This window comes from Scomber scombrus, chromosome 13, assembly GCF_963691925.1.
Source record: "Scomber scombrus chromosome 13, fScoSco1.1, whole genome shotgun sequence".
NCBI classification, from domain to species: Eukaryota; Metazoa; Chordata; class Actinopteri; order Scombriformes; family Scombridae; genus Scomber; species Scomber scombrus.
This window is the reverse complement of record NC_084982.1, coordinates 26,208,469-26,228,949: the sequence shown is the minus strand read 5'-3', so window position 1 is coordinate 26,228,949 and position 20,481 is coordinate 26,208,469. Positions and strand designations below refer to the sequence as shown.

At 37.1% G+C, this 20,481-nt stretch overlaps 1 protein-coding gene across 1 annotated transcript; it reads left to right on the top strand.

Moving 5' to 3' along the window:
* Window positions 1-1,037: 1,037 nt before the first annotated feature.
* On the top strand, window positions 1,038-20,481 carry stk17b (serine/threonine kinase 17b (apoptosis-inducing)). The gene is made up of 7 exons (XM_062432077.1): window positions 1,038-1,716; window positions 12,042-12,254; window positions 13,346-13,484; window positions 14,915-15,041; window positions 15,404-15,452; window positions 16,201-16,380; window positions 18,151-20,481. Exons 1-7 carry the CDS (start codon window positions 1,595-1,597, stop codon window positions 18,389-18,391), a joined length of 1,071 nt encoding a protein of 356 aa, XP_062288061.1. The 5' UTR covers window positions 1,038-1,594; the 3' UTR covers window positions 18,392-20,481.

Below are 20,481 nucleotides of genomic sequence, written 5' to 3'. Positions count from 1 at the left end.
TTTATCAAGTTACCACAACTCCTCTTTAATTAAACAATCCTCTTAAATCTAGCCAAATATGTACAAAATTTGAAACTAATAAACAAAATGATTAAAGATAATACAGGGATCAATTATAAAACTATGCCTTTTCATACTTTGTGCACTACAGTTGCATGTTTCAATTAAACATTGTTTTTACAGGTTAGATGCTGCGGTCAGTGTGAAGCTTCCAGCGCCCTCCAGATGCTTTGACAGATGTTCATTTAACACAGATTCAACTGGATGCACATTTTTGCCTTGGAAAGGAAAACAAATAAATACAATATGTTTACTGTTGCTTCATGTTGTGTTCAAAAACAGTGTGCAATAAAATTAAAAATAATAAAACGGGAAAAACAAAACAAAAACCCCCGAAAAATATATACTGTGGAAAAGTCTTAGGCTACTACCACCATACAAATAGACTATACAGGGAATATACACTTAATTAAACATTATTATTAATTGAGGCTCCATTCCATTTAGGTTTAAGAGAGCCAGGTTCCTGCTATTGCCCAAGTGTAAGGAAAGGTCACACTAAACACTTGCCACTTTAGCCTATAGAGGTTGTTTTCTTTTCTTTCTTTTTTTCTCCTTGTTTTTTTAATACAGACTACACATTTCCTGTATTTTCTGGTTGTATTCTAATAAAGAGTCTGAGAAATACTTATATATGGTCATTATAGTATTGCTAAAACAACAAGTCTGATGGCTGACTTTTGCACAGTACTGTATATATATATATATATGATTACAGCAAGAAAGACAGATTTATTGTACTTCTTGGCTTTTGACTGTCATCTTCATATATACTTTATAATGTGTGAATCTTTCCTTTTAAATAATAATAAATGACATTAAGTTTCTTCTGTTTTCACGTGTATATAAATGAGCCTGACTGACCTCGCTCTATTCAAAACCACCGGCAGCAGTGCGCATGCGTACTGTGACGCGTTGTGACGTGACGTGTAAATGTCAAACAGAAGGATGTGAAAAAAAAAAGTCACTGAAACGTCTCCGGATGGATAAACTCACCCTCATATCTCTCCGTCTACAGCACAGCATAGCACAGCTCACTTACTCACCGGCACCACTCTCCTACATGCACATGTCATAGACCAACTTCTCCTCTTCGGTCGGTTTTTGCTCGGTAAAATAGTGTTTTTTTAAAATTCACTTTTTTGTTGTTGTGGGGTTTTTTGGAACGTTAACCGTCGAGTCGAAGCTAACTAACTGAAACAAACGGCTGGTTGGAACTAACCGGAGTCTTTTAAAAGTAAACAACCGCTTTAGAATGTTATGTTAACGTGTTTAATTAACTGTGGGTTTTTTTTTATATGTTAACCGTCGAATCGAAGCCATCTAACTGAAACAAACGGCTGTCTGGAGCTAACCGGAGTCTTTCAAAAGTAAACAACAGCCAACTGTAACATGTTTAACTAATATATTTTTTTAAAACAACAAAAACTGGCAGCGTTAATAGTACATAGTGTGTTAGGTTAGTGTTTACCGTCTTTACTACCGGGGGCTATATATATATATACATATATATTACCGGAGCTATCAGAGGAAAATGTCTCGGAGGCGGCTGGACAGTCGCAGCGGACTCTCCGCCGGCTTGCTCGGGGAGATTCAGACACCAATCTGCACCGAGTCCATGGAGAGTGTGTATGACGTCACTGGAGAGCTGGGGAGGTGAGTCGCACTGATGTCAAAACTGTTTTAAAAAGTTGCCCAGAGATGTATGTGGAAAGTTTAATGTATATTTGACACTAATCTACACTGTGAATGAGGAAGTGCAGCTGGTATATACTAACAGCAGAGGTTGAAGAAGTATTCAGGTCATTTAATTAAGTTAAAGTACTAATACAGGAGTATAAAAATACTATATTACAAGTAAAAGTCCTGCATGAAAAGTCCCACTTAATATAAAGTAAATATTATGTGCTTGATGTAGTTAAAGTACATAAGTATTAAGAGCTTGATGCAGTCAAAGTATATAAGTATTATGAGCTTGATGGAGTAAAAGTACATAAGTATTATGAGCTTGATGGAGTAAAAGTACATAAGTATTATGAGCTTGATGCAGTCAAAGTACATAAGTATTATGAGCGTGATGCAGTAAAAGTACATAAGTATTATGAGCTTGATGCAGTCAAAGTACATAAGTATTATGAGCGTGATGCAGTAAAAGTACATAAGTATGTTGAGCTTGAAGCAGTAAAAGTACATAAGTATTATGAGATTGATGCAGTAAAAGTACATAAGTATTATAAGCTTGAAGCAGTAAAAGTACATGCGTATTATGAGCTTGATGCAGTAAAAGTACATAAGTATGTTGAGCTTGAAGCAGTAAAAGTACATAAGTATTATGAGCTTGATGCAGTAAAAGTACATAAGTATTATGAGCTTGATGCAGTAAAAGTACATAAGTATTATGAGCTTGATGCAGTAAAAGTACATATACGTATTATGAGCTTGATGCAGTAAAAGTACATAAGTATTATGAGCTTGATGCAGTAAAAGTACATACGTATTATGAGCTTGATGCAGTAAAAGTACATACGTATTATGAGCTTGATGCAGTAAAAGTACACCGGAGAGCTGGGGAGGTGAGTCACACTGATATCACTGGTATTATTAATGGGAGGTCAAGAGAGTCCCAAACCAGCAGAAAACTGTTTAAAAAGTTGTCCAGAGATGCATTATTATGCTAGAAATACATAAAACTCAGATATATGGAGAGTTTAATGTGTATTTGACCCTAATGAGGAAGTGGTATATACTAACAGTGAGAGTTGGAAGAGGTATTCATGTCATTACTTAAGTAAAAGTACTAATACAGGAGAATAAAAGTACTATATTACATGTAAAAGCCCTGCATGAAACGTCCTACTTAATATAAAGTAAGTATTGTGAGTTTGTTGTAGTTAAATTATTACAGTAAAAGTACTGCAGTATTATGAGTGATGTAGTATGCAGTTTTACAGTAAAAGCAGTGGTTTGGTCCCTCTGACTGATATATTATTATATATGACATCATTAGATTATTAATAGTGAAGCATCAGCATGTTACTGTTGTAGCTGCTGGAGATGCAGCTAGTTTACACTACTTTATATACAGTTAGCTAGTTTAGTCCAGTGGTTCCCCATTTGACAGCTGACATGATACACAGTCCTGCTGATAGTTTCACTCCAGTGACAGTATACAGCTGTCTGCAATGTGCCAAGAATCACTGCAGTTTGCCAGCAAAGGCAGAGGAGAAGAAGACTGTGAGCTAGTAAAGATGGATGCAGGGTTTAAAACAGAACTGCAACAATTAGTTGATTAATCTATGGCCAGAAAATACATCACTAACCATTCTGATAATGGAGTTATCATTTTAGTTTTAGTTTTAGCAAAAAACACCAAATACTTGCTGGTTCCAGTCTTTCTTTGCCAAATGTTCTCCTAAACTATAATATATTTGTGTTTAAGACTGTTAGTCGGGCAAAAAAAGACATTTGAAGACCTCAGCTGACCAAATACAGAAACAAAAAGATCATTAAAAAAAATCTTTAGTTGCAGCTCTAGTTTAAAATACTGATAATGTAGCTTATCAGATGTTTTATGAGGAAGGAAATGCAGCCAACATGTTTAAAGATTCATACAAAATAGTTTTTAGTAACAATTAACGTAGCTGCTGGAGGTGGAGCTAAGTTCTGATACACAAATAGGTTTTCAGTTGTTGGAATTTTTTTTCTAATCTTTGATTTTTGCTGAAATATTGGATCATTTGAACATTTATTGAAAAGAAACCATGTGATCAAAATCACTATTTGGTGGAGCTGTTAACAACTCATAGACATCTGAAATGTGAGCCTGACTACACACTGGTTTCATCTTTAACAATGTGTTGTATTTTAAAAGCTTGTTATATTATCCATTGTGTCAAATCTTCATCTGAAAAGTAACTAAAGCTGTTAAATAAATGTAGTGGAGTAGAAAGTACAATATTTCCCTCTGAGATGTAGAAAGTAGCACCAAATTTAAAGTGTAAGTACCTTAAAACTGCACTTCAGCTTCTTTCTACCACCACTAACAGAACAGCACAGACAGTATGACATTATACAGAAATCTGACGGCTGTAAAATGACTCTGAAGACAATTATTGTACAAAGTTTGTCAACTATCCAAACTGTCATTTCTCAGGAAAGTCTTATCAATGCATTGATCCAACAGCAGGAGAGTCTAGAAGTGTGTCATACATATTTATTTACAATATGTCGTGGTGCTCAAGCTTCACTTTACTTTATATGAATACACTACTTTCCATATAACTAATAGTAGTGCTAAAATAATCAGTAAGTTTATTTATTGAGTGGAAATTAATTGCCAACTATGCTGATAATTAATCAGTCATTTAACAAGATGACAACAATTGTGATGACTTGCTGTTTTTCTGTTTTTTATTGATTCTTTGTTGTTAAATACGAGCAGTTTAAAGGCATCACTTTTTTGTCAATTTATTAATAAAATTGTTGATATACAGTATGAACGTTTTAGGCCACAACCACCATCATACAAACCGACAAACATCCAGTTAGGTTTAAGAGTTTGGTTTTTTTAATAGTGCATACACACTTCCTGTATTTACTGCTTGTATTCTAATAAAGAGACTGAGAAATAATTATGCTATGTTCATTATATCACTGCTACAACATCTAATGGTGGTAGAGACTTTTGCACAATACTGTATAAAACAGAAGAGGGATAAATAACTAAAAACTAAGATAATCTGTATTATTATTATGAGCCCTGTTTGAAACTCTGGTATTAAACGTTTCCTAATTCACTGAGCAGGTTTATTTTTTAGCAGATTATAACAACAAAACTATGCAGCACTGTGTAAAAACTGTTGAATAAAACTCATGGTGAACATGTGCAGTTATCTCCTGGAGAAACTCGTCATGTTTTGTTACATATTTACACAACAGGGTCGGTTTCTGTCCCCCTTTGGACACTTGAATCGATGAACTGAGTGACACAGATTATAGATTTTAGATTTTAGATATGAGACTAAAAACTAAATAAAGGCACATGTAGAAAGCAGAAATATATGTCCTTCATCTAACCAGTTATAGTAGTAAGTATAAATATATAAGTCTGTGTTTTCTATTATTTCTGCGTTTTCTTTCATGAGCAGCACAGATGAAGTCACTCAGCGCTATAACTTTAACCACATGTGAATTCATCTGGACTCTGGACTGTCAGCTTTAGGTACAGTAAACACACGAGTGTCACGGTGCCAGCTGACCCGGGCACGTAGAGCCACCGCAGCAGCAGCAGCAGCAGCAGATCTTTGTCATGTGTGTTAGTGTTTGTGTGTGTGTGCGCCATGGCAACACTGACTGTGGTTGGCGATCATATCTGCGAGGTGTGATTGAAGTAATGTGTCACTCAGCACGCATACACACTCTCACACAGACACACAGACACACACACACACACACACACACACACACACACACATACACACACACACACACACACACACACACACACACACACACAGAGACACACACAGACACACACAGACACACACAGACAGAGAGACAGACACATGCAACATACAGACACATACACACACAGACAGACACACACGCACACAGACACACGCAACATACAGACACACAGACATACACACTCACAGACACACACAGACAGAGACAGACACATGCAACATACAGACACATACACACACAGACAGACACACACGCACACAGACACACGCAACATACAGACACACAGACATACACACTCACAGACACACACATATACACACATACACACAAAGTAACACAGACACACACACAGACACACACACACACACACACACAGTAACACATACACACACACACACACACTGTAGATTTCTGCTTTCGGAGGAGGAGGAAGGAAACGAGTGCATGTGGACAGCAGACTTTAGAAAGAAGAAACGCCACTCGGGCCATTTCTTGTTCGCCTGTTTGTGTTCGAGTTGGCAAAACAGGAAGTTGTGAGGTGCAATATTTACAAGAACACGATAAGGGCGGCGGCGGCGTTAAGATGAAATGTCCTCTACCGACTTTCTTAATTTGTGAAGACCTTGCAGTAATTTGTAGAGTCCGACATATTATGACAGATATATCGGTATGGGCGTATATACAGTCCGATATGTGCAGATTATTTATTTATTTTAAGTTGTATATGCAGCATTTTATCTTTATTTGAGTCTTTTCCTCAATTCAAGTTTAATTTAAGCATGTTTTTATCCTGTTTATGGTATTTATAGTTATTTATAATTATTAAATTCCCAGTTCGGTTTACATTTTTAAGTCATTTATACATAAAGTTTATTGTTAACCAGTAAAATATCTCAGCCTTCATTACATATCTTTATCTCAAGTATTTTATAACTACATTTGAGGCATCATTGTCCAAAAAAAGTGTATTTATGTATGAATTCTGTATATATAAGCTTATTGGCTCGGGATAGTTTTACTCGCTAATATTAGTATTAGTTATCGGCTCCAAAAATCAAGTTTCAGTCAGGCTCTTGTATTTTGCAGCACCTACAGTCCATCATAGCCTTAAATAAAGACCTTTTAAGAGTGTAAAATGCCAGATATATTATTAGTTTATAATGATAAACTTAATATGAAGAGGTGATTTATAGTGATTCTGTATATTAAAGAATTGGTTAATCAATATTTTTAAATTGACACTGAAGGAAATGATCCAATCGTTTTGGTTTTTTACAGTTGCCGATATTTTTTCCCCCAGCATGGTGTAGTCATGACTCACCTTCCTCTGCCTCTGATTGGCTAACTCTGATATTCTTACCTGAACCGTAACGCCTTTCGCTGCTCATGCCTAAACTCAACCAACCTAACCAATAAAGGCAACGAATACCAGCCAGGCAGAGGCAAAAGGAAGGGCAGGTTAAGACTTCACCATCCTAGGAAGAAAAGAAAAAAATTGGCGTTGGCACAGCTGGCACATTTACTGTATGATCTCAGCTGTTATCTTCAACTCTTGCAGGCAGCTGTTTCCAGTTAAAAAAACCTCTGATAAAACCCTCGCTGTACATCAGCTGACTAACAGACCAGCATTTAGTTCAAGTTAAGATAAGAGATAAAGATAAGATTTATCTTTATTGATTCCCCTTCGAGAGAAATTTTGATTGACACAGCAGCGCAGTGGGGAAAAAAGTAGCAACATAAGGGTGAAACTGATGAAATAAATAAAATAAAAAACTATTTACAGTAAACAATCTTGTGCAATATGCAGAAGTTCCTGGGATTAACTGGATTTTCTGCTAGGGCTGCACGATTCAGTGAAAAAGTCATTTTGCGATTATTGTGAACACTATTGTAATTTGCGATTGCGATATAATAAACAATGGTATAAACTTAGGTACATTTAATTTGCACACATTATGAAAACAGTGGTGACATTAACATGGTTATATCACTATTAGCCCTGTTGATTAATACTATATTGGTTATATCGACACTGTTTACTTAATGTTATAATCCTCTAATAAATAGCTGATGTTCTTAAGAGAAAATAGGCTAATACATAGTGTTAAAGATAGATCTAATCAATCTAACTTACCAATAGCAAGGTGAAGTCTGTGTCCTTGATTTAAGCCCTACAGGTTTAACAATGTTAGTGCCCTTATCTGTTGTGAAAGCACAATACCAGCTGACTCACGTGCGCATTTTGTTTTTATTATTTATTATTTTATATTTTTTATTGCCTAAAATCGAAGTCTTTTTTTGTGATTAGATGACTTGTTGCAGCACTTGTTTTAATCCACTTATCGTTGCAGTTGTCATTGTTATACTTTTTAACTGCAAGCTGTAAATGTAACATGAACGTTATTACAGTTACCTAATTATACACACAGAGCAACATTAGCTTTAATTCGATGCTTAGTTTATTTGGGTTTATTAGGACCCCTATTAGCCATTGTGCTTGGCAACAGCTACTCCTCCTTGGGTCCACAATTACTGTAAAAACCGGTGTATAAGACGCACCTTTAACGCAATATGTTTTCATTTAAAAGTGGGCTGCGTCTTATACATAGATGTGTCATATTCACCAGTAAAGTGCAGAGAGAGGTTGGATCTGGATATGATTATAGGTGTGTGAAAGGCTGTCCTCACTAAGAACGATAACTATAGCTGTAAAGATAACGACGTGAGCGTCCACACTTATGAACTATAACGTCCTATAAACAGCAGTGTCAAGCTGTTTCAGCAGCTATTAATGACCCGTTACTGCTGTTTGTTGGATGGAAAAATGATTGTGTGTTGATCAGAAGTATTTCGGGACACTTGTTGCTGTGATGTTTCAGTATTTACAGACCAAACTGATTTTGAAGTGCGATGTGCAAAAGCGCTACTCGGGTGCAGTAGTCTATTTGCACACAGCGACAGCTCTGATGAGGAGTTTTTGGGACTGTATTAAATATGTAAAGTTACTGTGTTCTTTTAAAAGGTTTAATTGAAACTCAGCCTGTTAATATACCGGTCCAGTTCAGTTAAGCAAACCATTACCTAACCATTAACCACTAACCCGACACACTGTTAAAGGTGTAATATGTGTGTTCTGATTGTGTTTCAAATAAAAGTAAATTGAGAAAGTTTTGGAGTATAAACATATGTGTTTATACATGAATAACATCTGGTGCATTCAAATAAACCTGTCTGTAATAGAGAAGTGTTTTTCCCAGCACTTGTTTTTTTACGGTAACACAGAACAAAACAATACAGTTATATAAACCCACAATATTATACACAAATACAATACAACAACAAAAAAGATGAAAGGAAAAAAAACTCACTAGAAAGAGGAAAAAGAAATATAAAACCATCACAAATTCCATAAAGTAAAGAAGTTTGTGGACTCTCAGCCAGTTTAAATCCAGCATTTAGTGTCATTTTAGTTGTTTCAGTCTCAACTAATACATGAGGGATTTCTGCTGTTTGTTCTGGTATCATTTGGCTTTCTTATGTTAACACAATGGGCGATACGGAGGTCAGCAGAAATGATGGAGGTCATGTCTATCGCACAATAAGTCGATAACGTAATTAATTAAATTCTTTAAGTATCATGAAACTTTTAACAGCGGTCGGTCGGAGTTCGGTGGTGTAGCTGCACCATTGTTTCATTGTTCCCGCTGCTGCAGCTCCGACCTTCACAATCATTGCTCTCGGGTGCTTTTAAAAACTCGTTATTTATGGATTTCAATCACTTTTTTTCTTGTCGCTGTCATCGCAGGACCTTGGGTATTGAAAGGTTTTCCTCTCGAGACGACTGTAATTATTTAATAACTCGGGTTAAAGGTTTGTTTCTTACTGAAATCTGCTTTGTGATGACTCTGTAAATGCTGGATGGTTGCAGGTTTATCAGTCACGGTGATTTACGACATTGCTCACATGTAGTCGTTGCAGGCAGCTGCTTGTATCTCCACAGTTACGAATAATCCCAAACAATTACCGCAGTGATCAAGTCACAACAGCAGCTTTAACACTCAGTTATTTAGGAATGTGCTGAAAGGAGGTATTAACACGCACATGCCTGCTGTTATGTAATACCAGTATTATATAAGTTTAATATTTCTTACCAATATCCATGTGTTAATAAGGCTGGATGTGATTTTAGTGTAAAAGCTAGAGGAATAATGATGATAGTTGGATAAATGAACCTTATAAAGTATTTAAAATGAGTGAATATTAATCAGTATTTCTCCCAGGCAGCTTTGACCTCACCTCTATTTTACAATCTAATGTAAGGATTAAACCTGAACTGTGATTTCTGATATCTGAGTCATATTGATAAAAGTAACTCAGTAACCTTTTTTTAGAAATGAAAGCTCAGTAAGTTCACCAACAGGGCGTTTCCACTGCAGGAACTTTCCCAGGGGACCAAGAACTTTATGAGGAACTCAGGGACTTTCAACCAGAGGAACTAAGGACTAGACTTAGCTCCTGTAGGCCTTAAAAAAAATAAAAGTCCAGGTACTGTGGGAGGGGGATTCATTTACAAAAGATGCATTTATACATTTTCAACATGTCTTAAAAACAACAGTCAGGAGCTCAAATAAACACCAGGTGCAACAATACGTTAACAAAAACAAATCAAAAGTTCAAATGCAAGAAAAACAAAGTAATAACAAACAAAAACAAAGCAACAAATACAACATCTGGAGTTCATTAAGAATTAATTAACATTAACATTAACAAATAATAAAAAGACTAAATTCAAAACACCAAGATCATAATCATAAACTCCTTTTACAAAAACGAGAAAGTAAAAGGCCTCCACAATTCAACAAAAATCTCTCCATGATCATTTCTTCTTCATTTCTCTTATGTGTAAAGTGGTTTATAAACATCTTAAAGGAGAAGATCCCTTAATTACAGCGAGGAAAACCTCTGTCACCTGAAGAATTGTGAACTTTTCCTTTAACTTGTGAACAGCTTTAGTCATTAAACACGGTACTTTATTATCGATATGAGGACAAGTGGAGGTTAAAGTATAGTTCGGTTTGCTAAATGAACGAGAGAAGAAGAGAAGAGAGAGAGAGAGCGTGAACAAGCAAGTAGAGACTGAATATGAGCAAGAGAGAGACAGCTGCGTTAGAGAGAAATGAAACTTTATTTACTGATAGTTTTTATGTCGTTATGATAGAAATGCCCATCAGGTGATTTACTGAGTTTTCAGTCTCTTATTTCCTCCTTTTCTGAATGTCTTCTCTTTGTTAATTCAGTTCTGTTTGATTTGAATTCATTTATTCTTCTCTAAAGGAGCAATTTTAGTACAAGTACACACATATAATTCATTCACATTAAAATACAAATATGACTGTCAGAGTTTAACCCTTACATACTGTTCAAGTTTTACCCGTTTGACTTTTGACAGCTGTAAAAACACCCCAAATGTCTTTCATTCTGAAATTCGATGACTTTTCCTAAAGTGGCCCAATATGCATAAAAATGAAAATATTTAAAAATGTTATACTTTTGTTTAGGTGCTACAAATTTTTGTCCATTGAGGTTGTTTTCGCATCTATTGCCATGTGTTTTAGTAAAATGAATAGTTAATAGTTTTAATAAGATAGTAGTTATGAGGATTTCTTTTTATGATGTAGCAGTTAAGACTGATAGCTCTAATGGTTATACAATAAACCCCACAGTTCCATTAAGTTCTTGTAAGTTTCAGTTTCAATAAAATAGATTTCAATCATTATTGCTATGTTATATTTTCATGTCTTAGGTAAAATAGGACATGATATTGTGTGATAAGAGCTGTTTGATGGTGTAAAAGCTAAAAAATACACTCTCTCTGCTCTCTGAAACATGAATCAAGGTTTAATCACATGTATTGATCAGTCAGATCAACTATTGATGCTTTCTAAACACATCTGTGCTTCAACATTTGGTATAGACACTTTTTATGAGGAGATTCTTAGACCGAGGGTTTAGAATATGAACAGTATTAAGGGTTAAACACACTTTGGATTAATGGCAGTGGCTCGTCTGCAGCGTCCAACAACACAATAGAGTCAAAGAGCATGAACGTGTCGGTCAGTACTCGAAGTAAACTGACCGTCCCCTCAAACCTCAGAGTCATTAACAGTGAATACAAAGAACAACAGGATAAATCTGCCTCGTTGTTTCTTTTTAAACATCTTTTAGCTTCGTCATGGCTCCAGTTTGTTTTATCTACCTCGATCTTTCACATTTGGGACTTTTTTTTTTTAGTTTTTATAATTAGTTCCTCTGTTTCCTGGAAGCATTTAGTCACAAAACAAAAGGGTTTAATTGGATAAAGTCAGATTGTGGTGACAGAAGAGATTATAAAATTGATCCTACTCTTTTTTTATGTGTTTCTTACTTTGTTGTTATTGTTCTAAAAGGACTTTACGAGTGTCTGATTCACTGTTTTTTTTAACCCACATATGCCCCACTTTCTGTCTCCTCTGCAGGGGGAAGTTTGCGGTGGTGAAGCGCTGTGTGGAGAAGGCCACAGGCAAAGTGTTCGCCGCCAAGTTCCTGCGAAAGAGGAGGCGAGGTCGCGACTGCCGGGCCGATGTCATCCACGAGATGGCCGTGCTGGAGGCGGCGAGCAACTGCGCCCGGGTGGTCAACCTGCACGCCGCCTACGAGACAGATCACGACATCGTCTTAGTGCTGGAATAGTGAGTTCACAGCATTATTTATTTAATGCACCAAACACTAAAACCCTCGTCGACACGTAGCTGAAACATGTATTTCCTGCCAGCTTTCAGAGCAAAGTCCTGCTAGTCTGATGCCAGCAGCTCTTTGTTCCTAACAGGTTTGTCAGGATTTCTTTCTAGACTTAAAAAGACCCACGTTGGCTGAAACTCCAGATGACTTAACTGTTCCTTTTTTATTTTTTATTAGAGCGTCATCGTGTCCTGACCTGTCTCGACCTTTCATGTTAAATCGTGTTCTCTCTTATTAAACTGTCCTTTCACATCGGGCGTATCATCTCTCTTTTCTTTTGTGCCCTCAAAAAAACAAAAAAAACGAGATGTGATTTGTTGTAAAGACTTTGAGTACACAGTAAGTAACTACACGCCCTGTTACTTGTTGCTTGCTGGAGACACTTCAGTTCCCTTCATGTGGAGTTAAGACAGCTCGAGTGACGTAATGTGTTAGATGTAAGTCCAAAAACTTCCATCGGAAAAGCACCAAACACCTGGAATGTAATAAAAATCTGATTAACTTTGTACTTTGGGTGCAATTTTAGGGCTTGTCCAACTGTGTGTATGTGTGTGTGTCTAACTCACCTACAAATGAACCACAGTACAGTGAGTAAGCAGGAAGAACTTTGCCAGGACATGCATCATCATCATCATCATCGTCATCATTATGTACTGATCTTCCTGCTCTGAGTTAGCTTCTAAAAAAAACACCATGAGTACTACTACGCACTGTAGTTCCCCAAAAGTCCTTCACATACAAACTGGTCGCCTCATTCTCAGGAAGTTGGCTTTTTCCTTTAGAGCGGGTCAAGTTGTTTCTATTTTTAGAGCCCGAATATAATAAATCACAGTCTGAACCTCAATATAACACCAATTCAACATTAATGCAATGATTAGAATGACTCCTTAAAAACCCCTTTAAGCACCACATGCCAGGAGGTGACCTTTTCCTAAACAGCCTCTTGTATAAGTGTGTTTGTATCTGTACATATATATGTGTGTGTGTGTGTGTGTGTGTGTGTGTGTATATAAACAGTGGTGTGTGCTTGTGTGTTTCCCAGCGCTGCAGGCCGAGAGATATTTGACCACTGCGTGTCCGACGAGCTGCTGCCAGAAATCCAGATCACCCGTCTGATGAAGCAAACGCTGGAGGGAGTCCACTACCTCCACCAGAGCAACCTGGTGCACTTAGACTTAAAGGTCTGCACACACACACACACACACACACACACACACACACACACACACACACACACACACACACACACACACACACACACACACACACACACACACACACACACATAAAATCACATAAAATCACATGTTTAAGTGTTGCAAGAGCTGAGAGAATTTATTTTTACATGTTCCCTGTTCACCTCACCACAAACTACTTACTCTGTTAAAGCAGAGTTGAACTTAAAACCCTACTTTCCTATTTGCATGACACAGCAAAAGGACAAGTTCACAATTTTTTCAGTCAACAGTCACATGCCTGTATGTACACTGAAAGAGAGGGAGAGAGGTTATCCTCACTGTAGTCATTCCTTCTGTTCACACTGACTATTAAAAGATAAGGAAGAAGATTTAAAGAGGACAAAATCCACACAGTCATTTAAATGTTGATGTGAAGTTTATATGGAGGCTTCAGCAGTCTGAGTTAGTCATGTCAAGTTGATATCTGACACATTTACAGTCTTTTTAACATCAAATTCATAAAGGAAAACATATCTATCACATTACAAGCAAGAAAAAGCAGATTTTCATTCTGGATCAATGCTGAAAACTCATTTTAAAAATCAATGTTACAGTCTGTTGCTATACTTCCACTAAAAAAGGGGCTTGGCACTAAAAAGCCGCCTGAGTTAGTCATGTCAAGTGCGTATCTGCCACATTCTTGTGTTTCCTCTGTTGAGCTGTGGTGGAAGTATAGAGGGACTTTGGCACTAAAAAGTCTGTAATGTTGAAAACTATCAACTTGATTTGACTCATTTAGATGGCTGAAGCTTCATATTAGCTTCAGATAAACTTTTAAATACATTTTACACAGAAGGAGGACTGTTGATCTATCCTCCATCACTTATATTGTAGGTGCGTTATGAGGAGATCTTCTAACGGTCAGTATGAACAGGAGGAATGATTACAGCGTGAAAAAACATGTTTCTGTGTTGATTTGGGCTCTTGATTGTTGTTTTAAGACAGATTAGATAAATTACCTCATGTCTACGGCTGCAGGTGGATCTTCATGTTGACTTTAAGTCATATCAGTGTGACTGTTATTAAGGCCGCAAATGCTGTGTGACCAGTTTCTTTCAAACCTCAACAAAAAACACAAACAAACTTGTTACTGGTGCATGTGGCAGAGCGGCAGAGAATAATGCAATCACTTACTAATAGTGTAGTGTTTATACAGTGTCATAAGATCAATATTTTTTTCAGCACTTAAACAAATAACAGTGTACTGAACAGAAAAGCAAACAGCTCTCACCTGCAGGGCTGAAACTTTTTTATTGAAACAGTGTTCAAACAGAACTCAAAAGTTAAAGATTTATACAGTAAGTTTTAAAGTACTTCTGCTTTCTGAATGATGATGACGCTGTGTTTCCTCTTTGTGTGTGTGTGTCCCTCAGCCGCAGAATATCCTCCTGACCAGCCTGTCTCCTCCCGGGGACATAAAGATCGTAGACTTTGGTCTGGCTCGCAGGCTGGGCGCGGTCGGAGAGCTCAGAGAGATTCTTGGCACACCTGAGTATGTGGGTGAGTTGATTTTCATGGAGGGGAAAAAACACACGCTTTCATTTCTCAAACACACATCACACAGAGGGAGTCGCCACCAGATAAACCACATTAAAAGTCAGTTACAGCCAGAAATATTACCAGTTATTTATGGCATCATCATCATCAGCATTTTATTACAGGAAGAGATATTTAAATCATTTCAAGGAACCTCCTCTCATTAGCTTGTCAGTAATAATAAAGTCTAACTGAAAGAACAGCTGTAGTGAAACTAAAAACTAATAATGAGGTACGAAATGATACCAGTCATTAATTTACTAGAAGAAGATTCTTGCCGTTTTATATGATAACTGACTGACTTTTTCTCTTCTGTCTTCATTCAGCTCCAGAAATTCTCAATTACGAGCCGATCACAACAGCGACGGACCTGTGGTGAGTTTGTCCTCACAGCTTCTGGAGTTACTGACTTCTATTGTGAAGTCTGTTCAGTATTTGTTTAAGGATCATTATTATTATTAATTAAACCAAATGATATACTATAAATATAAAATAAGGTTTGGGTATATGTGGGTATTTGTTAACAGGGTTCCCACGGTCATGAAAGTCCTGGAAAAGTTATGAAATTAGAAAAACAGTTTTCCAGGCCTGGAAATGGTTTGGAATTAGGTGAATGTTTTGGAAAACTTTTGAATTAGGGATGACCCGCTCTGATATCAAAGGTAACGGATATAAGACAGGATGCATGAACTCGGACCCCGCCGCCCCCCCACTTTTACTGTACCATGTCAAAATTCAGTAGATTCATTTAATATGAATATCGTAATCATCAACTTCTACACTTTTAGTTTTTTAATATCTTCTAATATGTGATCTGGGGCCAAACGCTTCCTCTGAATGTAATTATAACATGCACCCATCATTGAGTGAGATCAAAGTGTCAAAACACCTGTTAAAAGGCAGGAAATGACATCTACTCTGTTAAAAGTGTTCTGGGGGAGGACCCTTTGTTAAACTACTTAAATTAAAAGTCATGGAAATTGGGTAAAATATTATGGAATAGTCAGGGAAGAGTTTTGAAAATTCATTGGTAAAAATGTGTGGGAACCCTGTGTTAACCTTTTTTCTTTTTTTTACTGTGTTAGAACAGTAGATCATTGTGTATTTCTGTGTGTATCTTCAGGAGCGTGGGTGTCATCGCCTACATGCTGGTGACGGGTGAGTCTCCGTTCGTCGGCGACGACAAACAGGAGACGTACCTGAACGTGTCCCAGGTCAACGTGGACTACAGCAGAGAGGCCTTCTCCAGGGTTTCTGAGCTGGCCGTCGACTTCATCCGCAAGCTGCTGGTCAAAGCGCCCGAGTGAGTAAAGAGACGTGAAGGTGGTGAACTCATCGTCACAAAACATCCTCAGAATAGAAACACACGCACACGTCGCATGATTCATGTTGAATTATAATAATAAGAGCTGTAAACACGAGGTTATGAACCGCATCAGCTGATCCGGCAGAGACGTAATGGTTTTTATTTTAGATCAGTTTCACCAGTGTGTGAAGAACTCAGACATGCAGCACATACCAGAGCCAACAAACAACAACAGCAGCAGTGTTTCTGTCTGTAAGAATACACTGAAAATGATGTTAGTTATAAGAAGTTATAGAGCTGTAGCTAAGTTACTTTTATTATTGGTTGATCGACCTGTTATTTTATTGATTTTATTGATCAATGATGTCTTTAATTCACTTGTTTTGTCCAACCAAGACTCCAAAAACTTAAGATTTTTAATTTACTGCCACATATTACAAAGAAAAGCAGCAAATCTTCACACTTGAGACGCTGAAACCAGAGAATATTTACATCATAGATGTTTTATTTTAGGCAGAAATGATTATTAGATTATCAAAATAACCTCAAATTGATTATTAGGTTAGTTGCTGTGACCTACATTCCCCATTTTGACTTTCTCTTTCCTTTTTAATCAGGTCAAAGATTGTATCTATGTACAAAATAAATTCAGTTAAAAACATTATAAACAGGATTTGACTGCTTCATAACAAACTATAAATCTGCTTCCTGCTTTTTATGATTTATTTTGTTATGATTTTATGAATGTTGTCCACTGAAAAAGAAACATAAAAACAGCGTCACTTAAAGGAGTAATCCATCAATTGAGTCTTTCGCTCCTTTAACACTGTCAGTGTGGACAAAAAAAAACAAAAAAATCAAAGCAGCAGAATCAGAAATATCTTCTTCCTCGTCAAAACCTGCTGCCTACATTACCCACAATGCACCTCCACCACAAACAGATCAGTTGGAGCAGCTACAGAGGACAGATCTCCTCACTTCTGACTAACGTTCATATTCACGTTCATGTTGTAGTCATCACATGAGTCAGTTCATCAGATTACACACAGCTTCCCCTCTGGATCCAAAAAAAGGTTTTAATATAAAGTAGTCATTTTTCTGGTTTAAATTATGGGTGGGAATCACCAGCTAGGCTCCATGATACGATATTATCACGATACAATATTATTGCGATTTTAAATATATTGCGATATGCTGCGATATATTGCAATTCATTACCTTTTTTCACCTGCGAATTATGTCGCCAAAGGAAAAAAACCTTCATTTGTAATTTCTATAATAAAGATCGATACTTGGCGTCCGTGTATCGATACAATATTGCCATGCAAAATAAAGCAATACTATGCTGTATTGATTTTTCAAATATTGTGCGATATTTTCTTTATTTTTAGTGTATAATATGATTTTAAGGTTAATGAGTTGCCAGCTTCGAGAGGGAAGAGGGACAATTGTGTATCTATTTATTTGTTTTTACCGTCTATCTGCACTTTGACCACCTTTATTTCCCTCTTTGGGATAATGAAGTTGACTTTGACTTTGACATTTGATGGTTTCACCTCCTCAAATGTGAAAGACTTGGGTTTTTTTTTGCTGAAAATAACTGAATAACTTTTGAGGAAATGATGAGCGGCATTTTTCACAACTCTCGACTGATAAACGATTACTGATGATATTAATCAGCATAGTAATCATTATTTGCAGCCTCATATTGAGTCAGCTCTCGATATATTTTCAGTCTCAAAGTGTTTGTGGTTGTTTTGTCGGCAGGGATCGACCCAGCGCTGCAGACTGTATGAGTCACCCCTGGCTGTGGCAGCATCAGTTCTGTCTGAGCCCAGAAATGGCCGCTACCGCCGCCGCCAGCCGTCGCAGGAGCGTCGGCACCAAGTGGGCCGCTCCACCCGAAGACCCCGAAGACAAGGAGAACTTCCTGGAGTCTCCTCACTCTCACGCTAAAAGGTTTCGCTTCGACGAGGAGACGTTCGCCGCTGGAGACGGTGACATGTAAAAAAACAACAACAACAAACAAACATGAAACAGAAGAAGGAGAGGAAGCACCAACTTCTCTCTCTGAGCTTTTTTAAAGAATACAAACCAGCTGTTCACTTCACTGCCCTCACACCCCCCGAAAGTACTTATTTATACCCCCTCTTAATTCATCAATTACAACATCGACCACTTAAACCAAAGATAACCAGCTACACTTTAATCACTCGTTGTTAAAATGTGTGAAAACTTGTACAGTGAGTCTCAATCACCTTTAAAGTTTAACCCTAAAGTATTTAATATTTTCCTCGTTATGATCTCTGGTATCAAAGGGCTGCACACACATACTTTAGTTACTCCTGTGCTCATGAAGGGAAATCTATGCAACACTCGCGCTTCATAAAGAAAAAAAAAAAGTCTTTGCCTCTTTTAAAAAAAAAAAAAAGTCTCAGCAGTGCTGGTTTATTATTTAGTCGTCGCGGTCGACTCGTGCTTCAGCAGAAATATGTGATACTCAGATAAGCTACCTGCAATGAGGAAGTATGACAGCGTCCTTTTTATTTGCATGTGGGAGAGAATTCAGGTCAGCAGCATTAAGGAGAAGCAGGTTTTTGTCTTTCGTGCCGCTGCTCTGCACTTTCCACTTTACAACAACCAGCAAGCATATTACTGTACATTCCTTCATATATATATCTATATATATGTATAAATGCCTTTTTTTTTTTTTTTTATTCAAATCTGCAATATGTTTTGAGGGTTTAAATTTAGCTCAGGGTTTTTAGATAAAGCTCTTTTGTGTTCTTTTATAGCGCATTCCCCCGTCTGCACATTTAGTGTTAAAATCAGGTGAGTTTAGTGTCAAGATATCTCTAATTTTTTCTAGAAACTGCTTTCATAAGGACTTAAAAAAAGGTAATAACAACAAATAAATAAATAAATATATAATGATAATGAGTGTAACTGCCTGCCGGTGCGTTCAGGGGCATTCCTGTTGAGTAAGCAAGCCAGAAACTTGAAACTGCAACAGCTCCGAGAAAGGAAAAAAAAATCAAAAACCAACACGGTGAGTCATGCAGTTATTCACATGCCACACCCGCACTTACTCAAATCATTTCCTCTCCGAAGCTGCGAGTTCCTCCTCCGGCAGAAGTTTAAAAGAAAGAAAAAAAGCACTTATTTCACAAGTATTGAGCTGATGAGAGGAAAAAAACTGGAGCAATTTATGTCAGTTTGTTCATTTTCGTGCCCTTAAAGCGACTCAGCAGCCCCCCTCCTCTCCTCCTCTCACTAAAAGCCATTCTTCACTCGTCTTTCTGTCGGGTGCCTCAAGTCTTTTAATTATTATTCCTCATCTCAGGGCTGCTGCTGCTCGCTCTCTGCTCACTATGTGTGTGTGTGTTTTCTTAATATTATTATTGTTATTATTTATGTGCTGGACTTAAACTTTATATTGTGTGTTTTTGTTTTTTAAATGTAAATAATGAGCTCACGTGTCCTTATAATAAAAGTTTTTTGAGATGATGAGATAAGAGTTTGGAGAAAGGGATGATTTAGGGTGTTTAAAAATCAAAGTGTCAAAGTTTCAGTGATGAATGGTTATAGAAAAGATGGATGTGAGGTTTTTAAGGTGGATTTATGAAAGTTGGGGAAAAAAAGGAGAGATGAGTTAAAGACGGCGAGGAGGAGATGAAGACTTTGATGGATTTGGGAAAAGTCAGCGTTAAGAGAAAAGTTGGAGACGTTTTTGATGTAGAGTGTTTAAAGATAAGTGGATACGAAAGGCTTTTTTGGGGGGGATGTGATTTCACTGTAAAGTTTTAAGAAATAGCTGGATGTTGAATTTAAAAAATTCCCTTAAAAAGCGAAACATTCCTCTTTTTTTGTGTTTTTTTCCCGAGGTGCCAAACCGAATAAGACCCGAACTGTGTCTGTTTGTATGTTTGTTTGTTTATTGTCCTCACAGCTGGTACAAAGGCCTTTGTGTGTGTGTGTGTATGTGTGTGTGTGTATAGGAGACGACGGTGCTCTCATCTGTATGCTGTCATCCTTTAACCCTTCACATACTGTTCAGGGTCGAATTTGACCCATTTTTACACCCGAGAGCTGTAAAAA

Coding starts and splice junctions, on each gene's coding strand:
- stk17b (XM_062432077.1), top strand. CDS start 1,595: ATGTCTCGGAGGCGGCTGGACAGTCGCAGCGGACTCTCCGCCGGCTTG. Junction 15,453..16,200: donor ACAACAGCGACGGACCTGTG/GTGAGTTTGTCC, acceptor GTGTATCTTCAG/GAGCGTGGGTGTCATCGCCT. Junction 16,381..18,150: donor CTGCTGGTCAAAGCGCCCGA/GTGAGTAAAGAG, acceptor TTTTGTCGGCAG/GGATCGACCCAGCGCTGCAG.